Source organism: Epinephelus lanceolatus, chromosome 4 (assembly GCF_041903045.1).
Source record: "Epinephelus lanceolatus isolate andai-2023 chromosome 4, ASM4190304v1, whole genome shotgun sequence".
Taxonomy (NCBI): Eukaryota; Metazoa; Chordata; class Actinopteri; order Perciformes; family Serranidae; genus Epinephelus; species Epinephelus lanceolatus.
The window spans coordinates 49,533,714-49,555,660 of NC_135737.1; the positions used below are offsets into that span (position 1 = coordinate 49,533,714).

The 21,947-nt window shown below is 42.0% G+C and overlaps 1 protein-coding gene across 6 annotated transcripts in view; it reads right to left on the reverse strand.

Annotated features, from left to right (window-relative positions):
• Window positions 1-689: 689 nt before the first annotated feature.
• LOC117259264 (S-arrestin-like) overlaps window positions 690-21,947 on the reverse strand; it is a 32,415-nt gene continuing 11,157 nt past the window's right edge. For 2 of the 6 annotated variants that reach the window (XM_078167451.1, XM_078167450.1), the window contains 11 exons: window positions 11,585-11,629; window positions 9,781-9,980; window positions 9,367-9,426; window positions 9,207-9,274; window positions 7,676-7,811; window positions 7,442-7,526; window positions 6,583-6,655; window positions 5,443-5,580; window positions 5,267-5,344; window positions 5,025-5,092; window positions 690-1,312 (listed from right to left, as the gene is read on the reverse strand). In XM_078167451.1, coding sequence (XP_078023577.1) covers window positions 1,266-1,312; window positions 5,025-5,092; window positions 5,267-5,344; window positions 5,443-5,580; window positions 6,583-6,655; window positions 7,442-7,526; window positions 7,676-7,811; window positions 9,207-9,274; window positions 9,367-9,426; window positions 9,781-9,980; window positions 11,585-11,629 — 998 coding nt within the window. In that variant the 3' untranslated portion in view covers window positions 690-1,265. Of the gene's footprint in view, window positions 1,313-2,749; window positions 2,760-5,024; window positions 5,093-5,266; window positions 5,345-5,442; window positions 5,581-6,582; window positions 6,656-7,441; window positions 7,527-7,675; window positions 7,812-9,206; window positions 9,275-9,366; window positions 9,427-9,780; window positions 9,981-10,870; window positions 11,153-11,584; window positions 11,630-21,947 lie in introns of those variants that run through there. The other 4 variants (XM_078167455.1, XM_078167453.1, XM_078167452.1 and 1 more) reach the window with 4 other exon arrangements.

Genomic DNA, 21,947 nt, shown 5'->3' on the forward strand with positions numbered 1-21,947 from the left:
TCACGGCTTATGTGTTTTCACTTTCTTTTTCATTTTAACCCACACCATGATCTTTTCCTGACCCTAACCAAGTGGTTTTTGTGCCTAAACCTAACCAGATCTTAACCACAGGGCATCATGATGATTTCGGAACGGACTTCAGAACAATGAGTTTAATATGGTCGGAACAATGGGCTGTCGAACCAATGTGCAGTTCCCTGCCATAACAGCTTATCATAGGGCTTAGGAGGTTATTTACTGAGTGCTGATCCTTTTCTAGAGCACACACTTCTTGTGTTTATTTGAATGAAAAGCCAACACACACACGTGGTTATTTTTAGCCAACACACACACGTGGTAGGGTTTAGGAAAAAAGAACAGGGTTTGGTTTTACAATCTTACAGGAAGTGAACACAGGCCTCCTTGGTGAAAGTCGGTGGTTGTTGGAGCCATCCCCCACCCCTTCCACGCTGGGTGCCGTTGCACAATAATGTTGACCAGCTGCGTATCATGCAGACGTGAAAGGACAGCTTCTTTTCACCACTGTCTGACAGCGTGAGTTTCTGAACAAGTGCTGCTATTTCACGACTTCTGAGTGAAACAGGGTTGACTCAGCCAATGTAACTTCACTTTGCTAAACCAAAGCTACATAACATTACAAGTATGTTCTGTGTGTTCATGTTCAATAACAGCCGTCTAAAAAAATCTGTCAGTGACACATTTGGTTCCTGTTCTCAGTGATCGATTTATTAAATCTTCATCATAAAGACATAAATTCATGTGTTCACTAACATCAAATAAAGAAATGTAAAACTCAAAAACAGAAACTATATTTCTCTGACAGGAAGCAGACTGATCACACTTAGTACTACACTGACGCAGGACATTTAACAGGACAGCTACACACTTCTTATTACCTTCACACACAGGTGTCACTACAGTAGCTTCAACACAACTAATAAACACAAACTAATAAACATCATCATCTCATATCAGTAAACATGTTTTAGATTTAAAGACTCTACACACATCATTATTATTATTACTATCATCAATATTATTGTTATGATCAATAAATGAGATTAACAATCATGTTTATAACAAATCTACATTCATCATTTATCTGTGTCCAGTCTGAACAGTTACACAGTTTGTCCTACAGGGGACGCTACAGGAGACATCATGGACACATTGAATTATTTTGTCCTCAGTCCAGTCTGTGACGGCCATCTTTGTAGGTCACGCCTCAGTGGGAGACTCGTCGTCGTCTCCGTAAACGACGCCCTTCAGGTAGGCTCGTTTAAACTCCTCAAACACCATGTCTTCTGGTTCGCTGGACACCCGGAGACACAGAGACATGAAGACACAGAGACATGGAGACTTGAAGACACAAAGACATGGAGACATGGAGACAAGAGACACATCTGACCTGAGATCAGCTGTGTCTCTGAACTGAGATCAACTATGACTCTGACCTGAGATCAGCTGTGACTCTGATCAGATATCAGCTGTGTGTCTCTGACCTGATATCAGCTGTGACTCTGATCAGAGATCAGCTGTGACTCTGACCTGAGATCAGCTGTGTGTCTGACCTGAGATCAGCTGTGACTCTGAGCAGAGATCAGCTGTGACTCTGACCTGAGATCAGCTGTGTGTCTCTGACCTGATATCAGCTGTGACTCTGATCAGAGATCAGCTATGTGTCTGACCTGAGATCAGCTGTGACTCTGATCAGAGATCAGCTGTGACCGTGACCAGAGATCATCTGTGACTCTGACCTGAGATCAGCTGTGTGTCTGACCAGAGATCAGCTGTGACTCTGACCTGAGATCAGCTGTGACGCTGACCTGAGATCAGCTGTGTGTCTGACCTGAGATCAGCTGTGACCGTGACCTGAGATCAGCTGTGACTCTGACCTGAGATCAGCTGTGTGTCTGACCTGAGATCAGCTGTGAAGCTGACCAGAGATCAGCTGTGACTCTGACCTGAAATTAGCTGTGTGTCTGACCTGAGATCAGCTGTGTGTCTGACCTGAGATCAGCTGTGTGCTGACCTGAGATCATCTGTGACGCTGACCTGAGATCAGCTGTGACGCTGACCTGAGATCAGCTGTGTGTCTGACCTGAGATCAGCTGTGTGTCTGACCTGAGATCAGCTGTGTGTCTGACCTGAGATCAGCTGTGACCGTGACCAGGGATCAGCTGTGACTCTGACCTGAGATCAGCTGTGTGTCTGACCTGAGATCAGCTGTGTGCTGACCTGAGATCATCTGTGACGCTGACCTGAGATCAGCTGTGACGCTGACCTGAGATCAGCTGTGTGTCTGACCTGAGATCAGCTGTGTGTCTGACCTGAGATCAGCTGTGTGTCTGACCTGAGATCAGCTGTGACCGTGACCAGGGATCAGCTGTGACTCTGACCTGAGATCAGTTGTGTGTTTGACCTGAGATCAGCTGTGAAGCTGACCAGAGATCAACTGTGACTCTGACCTGAGATCAGCTGTGTGTCTGACCTGAGATTAGCTGTGTGTCTGACCTGAGATCAGCTGTGTGCTGACCTGAGATCATCTGTGACGCTGACCTGAGATCAGCTGTGTGTCTGACCTGAGATCAGCTGTGACCGTGACCAGAGATCAGCTGTGACCGTGACCAGAGATCAGCTGTGTGTCTGACCTGAGATCAGCTGTGACTCTGATCTGACCTGGGATCAGTCTGAGTTTCTCCAGGTGAGACACAGACAGGAAGTCAAAATAAGAGATGAATGATCTCACCTCTCTTTGGCTGCCATCACAGTTCAGACAGGAAACAAAAAAAAGAAAAAGTTATTATTTTCCTGAAAAAATAAATTAAAGATGGAGAAAATAATTTAAAGTTTGAAGTTTGAAAGTTGGAATTTAAAGTCTGTTTGTGTTGATCTGAAAAATCTGACTGTTGACGGTGTATTATTTATTAAATCTCCTCCTTAAGGACTTATACATGCTAACACACAAGCTAACATGCTAACATACCACTCATACTAAGATACATTCTGAAATACTGTACATGCTAACATACATGCTAAGAACCATGCTAACATACATGTAAAGATATGGGCTAAAATACACTAATATATTACACATGCTAACAAACATGCTAAGATACGGGCTAAAATACACTTCAATATACTACACATACTAAGATACGGACTAAATTACATGCTAATATACTGTACATGCTAAGATATAAGCGAATATACAGATTAAGATACATGCTAATATAAAGTACATTCTAACATCCATGCTAATATACGGCTAGACTACCTGCTAATATACTGTACATGCTAACATACATGCTAAGGTATGGGCTAAAATACATCCGAATATACTGTACATGCAAACATACAAGCTAATATATGGACTAAGATACATGCTAATATACTGTACATGCTTACATACATGCCAAGATATGGGCTAAAATACATGCTAATATACTGTACATGCTTACATACATGCAAGATATGGGATAAAATACATTCTAAAATATTATAAATGCTTACATACATGCTAAGATACAGGCTAACATTCATCCTGAGATACGGGCTAAAACACACTCTAACATACTGTACATGCTAACATACATGCTAATATATGGGCTTAGACACATTCTAATATACTCTACATGCTGCCATACATGCTAACATACGGTACATGTTAACATACATGCTAATATACTGTACATGCTAACATACATGCTAAGAACCATGCTAACTTACATGCTTATATACTGTATATGCTAACATAGATGCTAAGGTACAAATAAAATACATGCTAATATACTGTTCATGCTAACATACATGCTAATATACTGTACATGCTAACATACATGATAATATACTGTACATGCTAACATACATGCTAATATATGGGCTAAGACGGATTCTAATATACTGTACATGTTAACATACATGCTAAGAACCATGCTAACTTACATGCTTATATACTGTATATGCTAACATAGATGCTAAGGTACAAATAAAATACATGCTAATATACTGTGCATGCTAACATACATGCTAATATACAGTACATGCTAACATACATGCTAATATACTGTAAATGCTAACATACATCCTAATATATGGGCTAAGACGGATTCTAATATACTGTACATGCTAACATACATGCTAATATACTGTACATGCTAACATACATCCTAATATATGGGCTAAGACGGATTCTAAAATACTGTACATGCTAACATACATCCTAATATATGGGCTAAGACGGATTCTAATATACTGTACATGCTAACATACATGCTAAGAACCATGCTAATATCCATGCTAATATACTGCATATGCTAACTTACATGCTAAGGTACGAAATAAAATACATGCTGATATACTCTACATGCTAACGTACATGCTAAGAACCATTTTAACATACATGCAAAGGTAGGAATACAATACATGCTAATATACTGTATATGCTAACATACATGCTTATATATCATACTTGCTAACATACACGCTAAGATGCGGGCTAAGACACATTCTAATATACTGTACATGCTAACATATATGCTAATATACTGTACAAGCTAACATACATGCAAAGAACCATGCTAACATTCATGCTAAGATGTGGGCTAAGATGCATTCTACTATACTGTATATGCTAACATACATGCTTAGGTATGAATAAAATACATGCTAACACAGAGAGAAGACACAAAGAGCAGTCACGTAAAGTCGGTTTAACAACTGACCTGCCGCTCATTAACATATTCAATCTAATTATATATGGTACTGATCTGTACACCCATGCGGGGCGGGGTCAGGCAAGATGGGTGGAGTCAGTGTAAGGGGGCGGGGTCATATGATGATTATAGATCACATACGTGTGTGTGTGTGTGTGTGTGTGTTAATCTGTATCAATCAGCAGGACGTTAATCTGACAAACAGATCGCTGCTGTCAGCAATACTACAAACTGCTTATCACACACACAGGAGGAGGAGGAGGAGGAAGAGGAGGAGGACCAGGAGGATGAAGAGGATCAGGGGCGTACCTGGTTCAGGTTTGGGGTTCATCAGTTTAAATGGCAGCTCCAGAGACACTTCACTTGATCCCACCGTCCTGTCAACACAAACACACGATGCCTTCAGGAACAATCCGATTTTACACTCATTAAAATGTCACAGTGAACAGTGGCGTGTGTGTTTTGGTCATGTGATAAACAGGAAGTTTAACTGAGGCTTCCTGAAGGACAGGTGAGCCGTGTTCCCAGCATGCCAAGTGGCTCAGACTCACCCTGAGGCGATCATCCTCAGCACCACCTTATAGGACACCAACATTCCCTGGACCTCCTTCAGCACCTCCTGCTTCACTCTGAGACAGAGACACACAGTGACAGTCAGTCCTCTAGTTGGTGTCAGAGACACGTGGACATCATGTGGACATCGTGTGGGTGTCTCTCAGTGTCCTACATGCTGGAAGAAGCCAGGTTGGTGTCCTCATGTTTGAGGCGTCCGTCCAAAGCGAGTCCTCTGCGATCTTTGTTGTGAGCCAGCAGAGGATACAGAGTGTACTCCTTCTTCAGGGTGGTACCTGAGGGGGCGGAGTCACTGCACACGCACGCACGCACGCACACACACACACACACACACGCACACACACACACACACACACACACACACACACAGATACACACACACACACACATTAAAGTGACATTGTGCATTGTGTAACATTTTTAGTTGTTTATTGGCAAAAATTGATGTCTGCATTCATAAATATGTCATCACTGGTGTTTCATTACCTCCACCAATAATCTGACGTATTCTCGTAAAAGGAGAATTTCAGATTTGTTTGTACATTGTATGGGTAAATCGTCTTCCATAACATTTGGCCATCTTGAGAATACCTACGCCAGCGAGGGACATACAGCCCAGCCTTAGGCATTTTCATTGAGAGCCAGGCCAGCACTGCGTGACTGAGGAGCCGAAGGAGAGGAGCAAGAGGCGCTTCACTACGACCCCGGCACTACTGCAGCATAACACAGTCCCACTCTTTGAGCATAATGCAGGATCATGCACATGCAGCATCACAGGAAACGGAATCCTCTTCGTCAAGAAAGCGCAAAGGGAATCAAAAAGGCAACGTGAGCGGCGAATTCAAAAAACGAGGGTGAACAGAGAAAGGTGAGGAGAGATGAGGTGTGTGAGGTTGAGCCACTTGTCAGTTGTCAAAAGACAAGACGTGATTGGTTTGTTTGGATTTACACCCGTCCCAACAGTCCTATGCTGTAAACACAGCCAGCATGGTGAGGAGGGGGTTTGTCACCTGGCGTCATGTGTGTCTGTGTAGCAGCCTGAATGAATACTCCATGAAGTATTGGACAACATGGTTGCATCAATGTTATCATAGCTTTTTGGTACACAGAGGCTACCGTAGTTGCAATACGCATTTGAAACAGTGAGGCGCTAGAGCGCGCTATGTGTGTGAATGCAATATATGATTTCAACGTTAGATGGGAGACATTCCTGCACACTGAGGTTTTAAACCTTCTTCAGACAGGATGTCAAAATAAAAGCCTGACAGGAAGCACCTGTGTGTGTTGGACTCACCTGGTCTCTTCTTTGGCCACTGATTTGACGTACTTGTCGTTGGAATAAAGAACAACGTTGGTCACCTGTTCGACTAAACAGGAAATGACACATTATTAATCTGATCATCTCTACCTGAACAGAGGAAGAAGAAAGTTACTTTCATAAATCAACAGGTGTGTTGACTCAAGCGGCGCTGTGATTGGCTGGAACATAAAACGACCAGAGAGAAAAGACATAATCTGCCCCGCCCCCAGAGTGACACGTCCACGACCCCAAATCCAGGAGACTGTGGACTCAGGTATGTTAGAGATGACAGATATGTTAGAGACGACAGGTGTGTTAGAGATGACAGGTGCGTTAGAGACAACAGGTGTGTTAGAGACAACAGATGTGTTAGAGACAACAGGTGCGTTAGAGACAACAGGTGTGTTAGAAGCAACAGGTATGAGGTCACCTGATGGACACAGGTGTGTTAGAGATGACACTTGTGTTAGAGACAACAGGTATGAGGTCACCTGATGGACACAGGTGTGTTAGAGACACAGGTGTGTTAGAAACAACAGGTATGAGGTCACCCAATGGACACAGGTGTGTTAGAGACGACAGGTCTGTTAGAGACGACAGGTATGAGGTCACCCGATGGACACAGGTGTGTTAGAGACACAGGTGTGTTAGAGACAACAGGTATGAGGTCACCTGATGGACACAGGTGTGTTAGAGACGACAGGTCTGTTAGAGACGACAGGTATGAGGTCACCCGATGGACACAGGTGTGTTAGAGACACAGGTGTGTTAGAGACAACAGGTATGAGGTCACCTGATGGACACAGGTGTGTTAGAGACACAGGTGTGTTAGAGACAACAGGTATGAGGTCACCTGACACGCTGATGTCTTTGATGTTCCTGCTGGACGAGTTGTTGATTTCTGCGTTGACTCTGACGGGTTCACCATGGTAGAACGTCTGTGGACAGACAGGTGGAGGGACAGGTCAGAGAAATACAGACAGGTGGAGGGACAGGTCAGAGACAGATGGACAGATATAGAGGCAGGTGACGGACGGACGGACGGACGGACAGAAGGATGGACAGACAGACAGACAGACAGACAGACCTCTTTGGGCATGCTCAGTTTGACATGCAGCGGTTTCTCAGACATCAGGAACTCAAAGGTTGTCTCTGCTGTGGGGATGACTTTGCTGTCCTCTGGACTGTACTGGATCTTACGGATGGTGAGATGAACTGAACTCCTGTAAACACAATGTCAGGTCATCTCACTGATGATGATGATGATGAGGATGATGATCATCATCCACATCATTTTTACGTACTAAAGTTTGTTTTGGAGTTCCACAGGGTTCTGAGCTTGGACCGGCTCTGTTCACTTTATATCTGCTTCCCTAACGCCTGGTTCACACTACACATCAGTTGACTATGGAGTCACAAAACCGTGCCGTGACTTGGCTGACAGAAATGACAGACTCCATATTGGTCCACACCAATCATCACCGGTCGTCTTTCACGATGTGTGTGATGTCATCAGATTATTCACGTCCTATTATTATTATTATTATCTCAGTCACTGTGTCTGTTCATGTTCCAGCTGAACTGTTACTGTGGTAATATAAAAACTGTCACCAGATGGGCGGAGCTACATCTGAAGTACCAAATGAAAACTATGACAGTCACTGAATCCTCCACAGGAAGTTCCTGCAAATGTTTCACAATAAAAGCCTTTTTAGAAAATGGCTGAAATGATAAGGGGCTTTTAATTTGAAACAGAAACAGGAAGTGTTGAGTGTGAGAATGATAAATGGTGTGGTGTGTTTGAGATGCAGCTGGTAGCCTCTGCAGCTGTGCTGAGTAGAGGCCCAGACACTATCTGTGAGTTTGATTCCTTTATATCCTCCATTATGAAGAAAGAACTTTCTTTGCTAGCTTGATGCTAATGGCAGTACTCAGCGGGTTGATAAAGTGCCTCTGCTGTTTCCTTTTTACTCTGTGTGCTAACGTCCCTACAGGAAATATCTAAAAGGCTGGGCTGTTGTTGTCCTACAGATCCTATTGGTCAAAGTGACGGCTGTGACTGGAGAAGTCGTGGAAGACAAAAAGGAAATCAAACATGCTAGACTTTCTGTCAGAACGTTGTGAGGGGTCCCAGACATGGCGTCGGTTGTCGTCTACTATGACACACTACACCAGATGAAACCATGGATTATCGCACACTACACTCACGATCTCACGATCACGATTCACGATCCGAGCAGCACCGTACCATGCTGCGTCGGGTTGTAACCAGGCTGATATCATGTAGTGTGAACCAGGCATTAGTTAACATCATTAGAAACCACTCTGTAAGCTTCCACTGTTACAAAGATGATACATATTTATATCTATTGATCAGAAGGAACCGATCAATAACTAAACTTCACATGTCTCAGGCTGCGTTCACACCTATCCTGTTTGGTTTGGTTCAGTCAAACTCAGGTTGGATTGTGCAGGTGTGAACACACCAGAATGAGACTCGGTCCAGAGGACTGGATCATAACCAGTCTCTAAAGACACGATCCACAGGACTGGATCCTGGATCCAGGACTCTGTGGATCGTGTTCTAACAGGAACATGAAGAACGTTCTGCGACTCACTGTTTGTTGATCTTCTCGTCCTGGGTCTCACCACAGAAAGCTTTCACCTCAAACTCCACTGCACATTTCTGTCAGAGACACAGAGACACCGTCAAACATCCGCCCTCTGATGTCCTTGTGGTATTTTAAAGACATGAAGGTGACGTGATGACATCATTACCTTTCCCACGTCAGATGGTCCGGGCTGCAGAGCGACGGAACACGGCAAGTTGTCTGGAAACTAAACAAAGACACTGAATCATCAGGACAGGACAGGAGGACAGACCCACCTGGAGACAATCACTACATCATAAATAAAGTTTCAACTGGCAGCCATCTTGTTTTTACATGGATTAGTGTGTTGTGGTCTGACTACCACTAAATGGGACAGAAAGTGTCCACGAGGGAGGACAACAGGTCTGAGTGAAGCAGGGTGAAGTATAAGGAGTGGCAGACACAAAATGTGACGTCCTCATCCGAGGACACAGGGACTCAGGATGTCCTCCTGAACACCTTGCCTTGAAGGTTTCCTGTCCAACCAGCTCTAAGACACCACTGCAGACCCATGATGTGTCTTGATGTCTCAGTGTCTCACCTCGAAGAAGAAGGGGAAGGCGTTGTCCCCCAGCTTCCGCAGCAGCTTCTGCTGGATCTTGGTGTGAGTCAGCTTGTCTTTGTCCTGCAGCTCGGGGTAAACCTGCCGCGTTACCACGAACAGGTCCCTCCTGAAGGCCACGCCCATCACATCCATGTCCTGACGGCCGTAACGAAACGTACAGGACAGCATCACGAACACTAAGGACACAAACAGATGTCACATTAACAGTAAAGACATTTTACAGGGATACGTCTTCATGTTCAGCTTTAGTTTATTCAGAGATGAAAAAGTTATTTGAGTCCGATCAGAAACACAACGATGTAAAAATGTTCTGGTACCAGAAGATCTAAACTGTGAAGACGTGGGAATAACCTGCTGGATCCAGAAAATCTGAGACTGTGTGTATGTCTTTCCCTAAAATCACACTTTAGACAGTTCTTTAATGACGTTGTTGGGACTCTGTGAACCACAGATGATTCGTCATGTGTTGAGATCTAGACTGGACATGGGGAGGTTTGTCTGGGTCTTTCCGTCTGAAATGGTGGCTGACGCCGCATCTTCTCTGTTCCTCAAACAAATGACAGAGTTCGGCCCCTGTCCCAGTTTTCAAACTTGATTGGGCACTACTGTCACAGTGACATGTGACCCTGTGATGTCATGAACCTGGAACCAATGCTCCTTCCAGCCTTCCTCTGCCTGCTAACAAAAGCAGCACACCAAAAAGAGACTCTTCCTTTCATCCATTGAAGGATTGGTAATGTAACAACTGGGCATAGCTTTATCACAGCTGTGCAGGCTGAGCAAGACCTCAACTCTGTCGATTGTGATTTAATGCTGTTATTGAGCCATTGTTGTGATTATTGCAGTTAGGTCATGGGTTTGTTGTGATTTGATTTGATTTGATTTGAAAATCTTTAATGTCCCCAAAGGACAATTTGGTTTGCAACAGAAGTTAAAACATGCATATCTCACATGACAACAACACCATAAATCTTACATAACAATATAAAACAATACAGATAAACACCCAGTCATCACAGTTTCACAGCTATATAGTTCCCAACAAGCTGGCCTACAGCTTACTTACAAAGCTACTGGCAGATGGAACAAAGGATGTAAGGCACCTGCTTGATTTGGCCCTACAGGAGAAAGTAGACCTTCTCTTAGATGGACGAAGCTGAAACTCTGCATGAAGAGGATGGAGAGGGCTCACCAGAATGACCTTTGCCCTCTGAGTGGCTCTAGCTCGATACACACATTCAAGATCATTCAGGCTAATGTTAGGTTGCTAATGCCGTTCTCAGACAGAGTCTTGCATGTAACTAAACTTCCACTGCACTAATCCAGACTCTTTACAAGACATACCACATACTTCCTCCTGTCCTCACAGGTCTAACTGTTACCAACATATTCATCATTTTCCTGTCCAATAAAAACTGCTCTGTGTCGTAACAGGAAGTGAAGCTACAGTTTTATTTGATGACCTCCTCCCATTTTTACTTCCTCTTTTGGCTGTGGACTTTTTCCCAGGACAGGAAGCCATGTTGAGGACAGTCTCTGGATTTTGTCTTCTCTGTCATCAGTCTGAGTTCATGTTGTGTTTTCAGCTGACTGACTTCATTCATTAGACATTTTCACATATGGATATGTTTCTGTCCATCAGGGACAGAGACACTGTCTCACTGAGCATGTTCATGATACAGACCTCTGACTGGGTCTGATTCTGGTTGGAGAACTCTGAGTGTTTGAATGCAGAGTATCAATCTGACAGTCACCTGTCGCTGGTTTGACCTTTACCTACCTTTCTTTCCTTTGAGCTGCACCGGGTCGATCACAATAACTCCATCTGAAACACACAGGGGGAAGCTGTTAGCCTAGCTTAGCATAAATGCTGAAATCGGGGGAAACTCTTAGCCTAGCTTAGCACAAAGACTGAGATCAGGGGGAAATTGTTAGCCTAACTTAGCATAAAGACTGGAGGCAGGGAGAAACTGTTAGCTTAGCTTAGCACAAAGACTGGAGGCAGGGGGAAACTGTTAGCTTAGCTTAGCACAAAGACTGGAGGCAGGGGGAAACTGTCTTCCGGGCCGCTGCTCTGCTGGCGACCTGGGCCGTAGTGCTGCGGCTGCATATTGCGCTTTTTGCATTTATTTATGTTTCTACGTTATTTCTGTTTTACACCACGCTGGGAGACAATGTGGCCGTTGCCTAGCAGCTGGATCTTCAACCAGACAGCTGGGCAGCTTGTCACCACAGCGACTGATGGTGGGTGAACTTTTGGGGGTGATCTTGTCCCCATCATCCCCACAGGTGGAATGTCACCTTGTGTACTCTAGGGAGGCGGTGCTTGCTCTGTGGGACAAAAGCAAAGCACCCCCGGACCACCTGCCAGAGTACATTAAAGCGAAGCCAGCGGCGAAATCACAGCAGAGAAAGAGGGTCAGGAGAGGGGGCGTCAAACAGCGGCTCCGCAGATGCGGTAACAGACCACCGCTGCCCTCAATTATATTAAGCAACGTAAGGTCGCTGCGCTGTAAAATGGACAAGCACCGGGTAAACAGAAGATTTTGCCATCAACAAACAGAATCAAGCGTTATCACACTGACAGAGACATGGCTCCAGAGCTGGAGGGCTTCTTCTGCGTCTGTACGGACAGAAATGATTCATCAGGGAAATCAAGAGGTGGGGGGTTAATTGTCTATGTAAGTAATAACTGGTGCAAGCAATATACAGTAAAGCACTATTCGGACGGGATTAGTTTTACATAGGCACGTGGGGTAATGTCACTTTACCACAGGACGTCAGTAATATTAATGGCCGATTTGCACGGGATAAGAAATATCAGTAAAACTACTACAAGTGGGAGGGGTAAATCCATTCACGCTCCGCTGTGCCCTCCTGCCGTCATGTGCGTATGATAGGACCGTCAAAAGCACCAGGAAATTGAGTTCGAATATTTTCGAATTAATTTAGTAGCGTTCGAATAATATTAGAATTTGTTATTATTATTATTGATTTATTTATTTTACAAAAAAACCCACAAAAAATAAGATGCTTATTGCTGGCGCAGTATGAACGTGACGTTCGGATGAAAACACCCGTTCTGACCTCACTGAAGTGCCAGGTATGATCAACTTCTGTCTCGCTATCTGAGCAATGTTTGGATACTTCAGTGCGTAGTTTTCCACCACACGAGTGGATCCTGGCCGGCTCGTAGTGGTGTCTCATTCTGGTAACGTTTCATCTCTTCTTCAAAAAGTGTAGGCAGGGAGGCAGCAGGTGCAACACTCTCCCTGTATGTCTCCCCGAACAGGTCACACATCGCGGACAGCGCAGTGGGTGGTGTTGGTGCAGTGGGCTCCTCCGTCGGCGCCTCTCCCTCCGTCGCTGCGTCCCTCTCTGGCCCGGCTCGTGCGCGAGCCATCTCCGCCCGAATGGGATTCGCGGTGATATACAACATTATTGATAGTATTAATTGATTATTAATGATATTCGAATTATCAAATTTAGGTTCGAACTTATAAAAAAATAAATAGCCTATATTCGAATATATTTCTAACTTCAATTTTTTTTTTTTTTGACAGCCCTAACACACGTTTACTGCTGGTCTATTCGCACGGGATTAGTATTGCTTGAGGTAATTGTCCGGGACCCTTTTACAGAAGGTAAAAGTCGCGGTAATGATTACTGACATCGTGCGGTAATGATTACTGACATGGCACATTCGGACGGGACTAAAATCTCTGGTAATTATTACTTTGCCCCTCGTCCCTATGTAAAACTAATCCCGTCCGAATAGGGCTTAAGACAGAGTCTGTGCAGTCCTGATCTGGAGCTTCTATGTGTATCTATGCGTCCCTTTTACCTCCCTAGAGCTGCTAATCTTATATCCGAATGTGTTCACTCCCAACTCCAGCGTTCTCTGGGGGCCCGGTTTTTGTACTCGGGGATATGAACCATTGTAAACTGGAGCCAGCGCTACCGGGGTTTCAACAATATGTAAAGGGTGTCAGCAGAAACTCAAAAACACTGGATAAATGCTTTGGTCACATAGTTGATGCCTTCAGGTCATTTACCCTTCCTCCCATCGCTAACTCAGATCACTCAAGGATGCATCTTATGCCCACTTATAAATCAGTGCTGAAGTCAACTAAGCCCTGACGTGATGCTGACGTGGACTGAGGACAGCATTGGAACACTGAGGAGCTGCCTCCTCAGCACTGACTGGAGCATGTTTCATAGTTTAGAGCTTGATGAGCTTCATTGCTCTGACACTGAACAAAGCTTTAGAGCCATGGATAACAGGAGGTTATGGGACTGCATGAACATAACTAATATGACCCCATGTAAGAAACAGCGAGCAACCTTAGATGATTCAGGCAGGGCAAATGAACTAAATGACTTCTTCCTCAGGTTTGAGGATCAGGACTTCTCCTTGAAGGGGAGGGAGATTTCAGACACTATGAATCCTACGGGGAAATGTGACCTCTTAATTTCACCTCAGCAGGTGCAGAATGTCTTTAGCAAAGCTTGCAAAAGAAAATCAACAGGTCCCGACAGCCTGCCTGCCTTTTTGTTAAAAAGTTGTGCTGTGGAATTATCTGTTGCCTGATGTCCCATTTTACAACGGTCACTCAACAGTCACACACAACCTGTGGCTGCCGGATGTCTTAAATTACTCACTGTTGTTTGTTGTTGTTATCATTGTTTATGCTTTGTATTGACTGGCACTTTTTTCTTGATCGCTACTTGAGAGTGAGTGTGTGTTTTTGTGCCTCTATGCTGCTGCAACCTAATTTGCCCTTTGGGACATTAATAATAAAACTGAACTGAACTGAACTGAACAGTGCCAGGTCTGTGGAGAAAATCTGTCATTGTTCCCGTCCCCAAGGCTTCATGTCCAGCTGTGAATAATGACTACAGACCTGTCTCATTAACATCTGTTGTGATGAAATGTTTTGAAAGGATCATTGTCAGTATTGTCAGTAAATCTGAGGTTGATGGTTGTGTAGATCCTCTACAGTTTGCCTACACACAGGGTCGTAGCACTGAGGATGCAGCTATTTCTGTCACTCACTTAATTAATAAGCATCAAGAGGATCCCAAAACATATGCTAGAGTGTTATTTGCAGATTTTAGTTCAGCTTTTAACACAGTCCAACCTACCTGATCATTCATAAGTTAATCAGCATGAAGGTGAATTCTTTTATTATTAATCAAATGGTTTTATTCTTTCTTAACGAATACGACCCAACGAGCCAGAGTGAACAGCTCCCTCTCAGCAGTGACACAGTGGAGCACAGGTGTGCCTCAGGGCTGTGTCACTTCTCCTGTACTCTTTACACTGTACACCAATGAATGTAGGAGTTCACATCCCAACAATCATGTCATCAGATTTTCAGATGACATCATCATCTTGAGCCTGTTAGATGTGAATGCTTGCCCCTCTGTGTATTTAAGACGAAACAAAGTAAAGAGATGATCTTCCGTCGATCATGTTAACATTCTACAATGCCGGATATGGTGTGACAGTGTGGTTCGGCTCCCTTACGGTCCAGTGTGAGGCCAGACTTCAAGAAATGGTGACAACTGCCATGAAGTTAATGGGGAAACATGACCAACTCCAGTCTCTCCAGTCACTTTATGAGGGTCCCCTCTCCCTACTAGGGTAGTGGGGGGGCTACTGCTGTGGATCCACTACCCCAGACCTCTCCTGGGACAGTAAAGTCAATGTCTCTGGGTTGTGGACAAAACAAGACATTCATGTTCATGACATTCATGTTGAACTTTGGGAGGCACTGATGATTAATGGAGACAATGATGGAAGGATAAATGCAGACAATGATGGATGGATTAATGGAGACAATGATGGATGGATTAATGGAGACAATGATGGATGGATTAATGGAGACAATGATGGATGGATTAATGGAGACAATGATGGATGGATTAATGGAGAAAATGATGGATGGATTAATGGAGACAATGATGGAAGGATAAATGCAGACAATGATGGATGGATTAATGGAGACAATGATGGATGGATTAATGCAGACAATGATGGATGGATTAATGGAGACAATGATGGATGGATTAATGGAGACAATGATGGATGGATTAATGGAGACAATGATGGATGGATTAATGGAGACAATGATGGACGGATTAATGTAGACATTGATGGATGGATTAATGGAGAAAATGATGGATGGATTAATGGAGACAATGATGGAAGGATAAATGCAGACAATGATGGATGGATTAATGGAGACAATGATGGATGGATTAATGGAGACAATGATGGATGGATTAATGCAGACAATGATGGATGGATTAATGGAGACAATGATGGACGGATTAATGTAGACATTGATGGATGGATTAATGGAGAAAATGATGGATGGATTAATGGAGACAATGATGGAAGGATAAATGCAGACAATGATGGATGGATTAATGGAGACAATGATGGATGGATTAATGCAGACAATGATGGATGGATTAATGGAGACAATGATGGATGGATTAATGGAGACAATGATGGATGGATTAATGCAGACAATGATGGATGGATTAATGGAGACAATGATGGATGGATTAATGGAGACAATGATGGACGGATTAATGTAGACATTGATGGATGGATTAATGGAGAAAATGATGGATGGATTAATGGAGACAATGATGGAAGGATAAATGCAGACAATGATGGATGGATTAATGGAGACAATGATGGATGGATTAATGCAGACAATGATGGATGGATTAATGGAGACAATGATGGATGGATTAATGGAGACAATGATGGACGGATTAATGTAGACAATGATGGATGGATTAATGGAGACAATGATGGACGGATTAATGGAGACAATGATGGAAGGATTAATGGAGACAATGATGGATGGATTAATGGAGACAATGATGGACGGATTAATGGAGACAATGATGGATGGATTAATGGAGACAATGATGGATGGATTAATGGAGACAATGATGGACGGATTAATGGAGACAATGATGGACGGATTAATGCAGACAATGATGGATGGATTAATGGAGACAATGATGGATGGATTAATGGAGACAATGATGGATGGATTAATGGAGACAATGATGGACGGATTAATGTAGACATTGATGGATGGATTAATGGAGAAAATGATGGATGGATTAATGGAGACAATGATGGAAGGATAAATGCAGACAATGATGGATGGATTAATGGAGACAATGATGGATGGATTAATGGAGACAATGATGGATGGATTAATGCAGACAATGATGGATGGATTAATGGAGACAATGATGGACGGATTAATGTAGACATTGATGGATGGATTAATGGAGAAAATGATGGATGGATTAATGGAGACAATGATGGAAGGATAAATGCAGACAATGATGGATGGATTAATGGAGACAATGATGGATGGATTAATGCAGACAATGATGGATGGATTAATGGAGACAATGATGGATGGATTAATGGAGACAATGATGGATGGATTAATGCAGACAATGATGGATGGATTAATGGAGACAATGATGGATGGATTAATGGAGACAATGATGGACGGATTAATGTAGACATTGATGGATGGATTAATGGAGAAAATGATGGATGGATTAATGGAGACAATGATGGAAGGATAAATGCAGACAATGATGGATGGATTAATGGAGACAATGATGGATGGATTAATGCAGACAATGATGGATGGATTAATGGAGACAATGATGGATGGATTAATGGAGACAATGATGGACGGATTAATGTAGACAATGATGGATGGATTAATGGAGACAATGATGGACGGATTAATGGAGACAATGATGGAAGGATTAATGGAGACAATGATGGATGGATTAATGGAGACAATGATGGACGGATTAATGGAGACAATGATGGATGGATTAATGGAGACAATGATGGATGGATTAATGGAGACAATGTTGGACGGATTAATGGAGACAATGATGGACGGATTAATGGAGACAATGATGGACGGATTAATGCAGACAATGATGGACGGATTAATGCAGACAATGATGGACGGATTAATGGAGACAATGATGGATGGATTAATGGAGACAATGATGGAAGGATTAATGGAGACAATGATGGACGGATTAATGGAGACAATGATGGACGGATTAATGGAGACAATGATGGATGGATTAATGGAGACAATGATGGACGGATTAATGGAGACGATGTTGGACGGATTAATGGAGACAATGATGGATGGATTAATGGAGACAATGATGGATGGATTAATGGAGACAATGTTGGACGGATTAATGGAGACAATGATGGACGGATTAATGCAGACAATGATGGATGGATTAATGGAGACAATGATGGATGGATTAATGGAGACAATGATGGATGGATTAATGGAGACAATGATGGATGGATTAATGGAGACAATGATGGACGGATTAATGTAGACATTGATGGATGGATTAATGGAGAAAATGATGGATGGATTAATGGAGACAATGATGGAAGGATAAATGCAGACAATGATGGATGGATTAATGGAGACAATGATGGATGGATTAATGGAGACAATGATGGATGGATTAATGCAGACAATGATGGATGGATTAATGGAGACAATGATGGACGGATTAATGTAGACATTGATGGATGGATTAATGGAGAAAATGATGGATGGATTAATGGAGACAATGATGGAAGGATAAATGCAGACAATGATGGATGGATTAATGGAGACAATGATGGATGGATTAATGCAGACAATGATGGATGGATTAATGGAGACAATGATGGATGGATTAATGCAGACAATGATGGATGGATTAATGGAGACAATGATGGATGGATTAATGGAGACAATGATGGACGGATTAATGTAGACATTGATGGATGGATTAATGGAGAAAATGATGGATGGATTAATGGAGACAATGATGGAAGGATAAATGCAGACAATGATGGATGGATTAATGGAGACAATGATGGATGGATTAATGCAGACAATGATGGATGGATTAATGGAGACAATGATGGATGGATTAATGGAGACAATGATGGACGGATTAATGTAGACAATGATGGATGGATTAATGGAGACAATGATGGACGGATTAATGGAGACAATGATGGAAGGATTAATGGAGACAATGATGGATGGATTAATGGAGACAATGATGGACGGATTAATGGAGACAATGATGGATGGATTAATGGAGACAATGATGGATGGATTAATGGAGACAATGATGGACGGATTAATGGAGACAATGATGGACGGATTAATGGAGACAATGATGGACGGATTAATGCAGACAATGATGGACGGATTAATGCAGACAATGATGGACGGATTAATGGAGACAATGATGGATGGATTAATGGAGACAATGATGGAAGGATTAATGGAGACAATGATGGACGGATTAATGGAGACAATGATGGACGGATTAATGGAGACAATGATGGATGGATTAATGGAGACAATGATGGACGGATTAATGGAGACGATGTTGGACGGATTAATGGAGACAATGATGGATGGATTAATGGAGACAATGATGGACGGATTAATGGAGACAATGATGGACGGATTAATGGAGACAATGATGGACGGATTAATGGAGACAATGATGGACGGATTAATGGAGACAATGATGGACGGATTAATGGAGACAATGATGGATGGATTAATGAAGACAATGATGGACGGATTAATGGACACAATGATGGATGGATGAATGTAGACAATGATGGACGGATTAATGGAGACAATGATGGACGGATTAATGTAGACAATGATGGATGGATTAATGGAGACAATGATGGATGGATTAATGGAGACAATGATGGACGGATTAATGAAGACAATGATGGACGGATTAATGGAGACAATGATTGGCGGATTAATGGAGAAAATGATTGACGGATTAATGTAGACAATGATGGACGGATTAATGCAGACAATGATGGATGGATTAATATAGACAATGATGGATGGATTAATGGAGACAATGATGGACGGATTAATGCAGACAATGATGGACGGATTAATGGAGACAATGATAGATGGATTAATGGAGACAATGATGGACGGATTAATGCAGACAATGATGGATGGATTAATATAGACAATGATGGATGGATTAATGGAGACAATGATGGACGGATTAATGGAGACAATGATGGACGGATTAATGGAGACAATGATAGATGGATTAATGTAGACAATGATGGACGGATTAATGTAGACAATGATGGATGGATTAATGTAGACAATTATGGATGGATTAATATAGACAATGATGGACGGATTAATGTAGACAATGATGGACGGATTAATGCAGACAATGATGGATGGATTAATATAGACAATGATGGATGGATTAATGGAGACAATGATGGACGGATTAATGGAATGAAATGAATGAATGAAATGAAATTTATTTTTGAACATGAGAATCAACAAGGAAGCATTTTTCACATGACATTTCTCACAGAAAATAAATAAATTAAAGGTCTCTACATGTTCAAAAAAGGAGAAGGAAGAAGCTAACTTATGTTTACCTTCCCCTTTTATACATCTTAATTTTCTAACACAGCTACTGTTTATTTTATCAAAGTACCGCCATTTGTCCAAATGAGAAACTCTTGATTCATCTGAGGTAGTTAGTTCTGGAAATAAAAAACAATATATACTGAAAATATAATACAAGAGAATATTTGAAAAAAAGGAAAAAAATGCAGACTTTATGGCTAAACAATTCAGTACAACCTCTTAAAGTGGAAATGAAACATTTGGCCCACCTTCACCTCAATTGTTATAGTTTTCTAATGTGAGAATTTTAAACTGTCTTTTGAATTGAGCAATGTGTTTACTTTCTTTGATCGTTACAGGTAAATTATTCCACAACCTCACCCCATTGACAGATATGCACATGCTTTTGAGTGTGGTACGCACCTTGGATTGTAAGAGATTCCCTCTCCTTCTTAAATTATAACCACTTTCTCTTTCTTTAAACCATTTTTGTATGTTATTAGGGAGTAAGTTGTTTTTGGCTTTGTAAATAATTTGTGTGGTCTTGAAATCCACTATATCCATAAATTTTAATGTTTGTAATTTTAAAAATAAATCATTTGTTTGTGCATTATAGCCAACATTGCTAACTATTCTTATTGCCTTTTTCTGCATGGTGTATATTGTCTTTAGGGTGGATTTGTAGGTATTACCCCACACCTCAGCACAATAGGACAAATAAGGAAGAAAAAGTGAGCAGTATAGAATGTACATTGTTTTCTGATTCAGTTTGTGTTTGACTTTACAAAGTATACCATTAGTCTTTGCCAATTTAGAGCAAATGTGTTTGACTTGCGGTTTCCAGCTGAGATTGTGATCAATTATTACTCCCAGGAAGGAATTTTCATAAACTCTTTCTAATCTGGTGTTATCACACAGTACTTCAATGGTTAAGTCTTCTGGAATTTTGCGTTTCCCAAAAATCATATATTTGGTTTTCTTTGTATTGAGAGATAATTTATTTGTATCAAACCACAGTTTTAGCTTGGCTAGCTCTTCAGAGATGATCTTTAACAGCTGTTGGAGGTTCTCTCCTTTACAAAAGATATTTGTGTCATCTGCAAAAATCACAAATTTCAAAATATTAGAAGTATTAATAATATCATTTATGTATAATATAAATAATTTTGGTCCCATTATTGATCCTTGTGGTACACCGCAAGTTATATTTAGGAGCATTGACTTTTCCTCTCCCATCTGCACAAACTGTTGTCTATGTTCTAAATAACTTTTTATCCAACTGAGCCCTACACCCCTAATCCCATATCTTTCCAGTTTTTGAAGCAAAATATGATGATTAATTGTGTCAAAGGCCTTTTTAAGGTCAAGAAATACCCCTATGGCGAACTTCTTGTCATCAGTGCTGGTAGTTAGTTCTTCCACAAGGTCAATTAGAGCCAAAGATGTAGATCGATTTGGTCTAAAACCATATTGACTATCAGTTAAGATCTCATGCTTATCAATAAAACTGTCCAATCTGGTGGCAAATATCTTCTCCAAGATTTTAGAAAATTGGGGAAGCAATGAAATTGGCCTGTAGTTAGTATAAAGATTCTGCTCACCAGCTTTAAAGATGGGAATGAC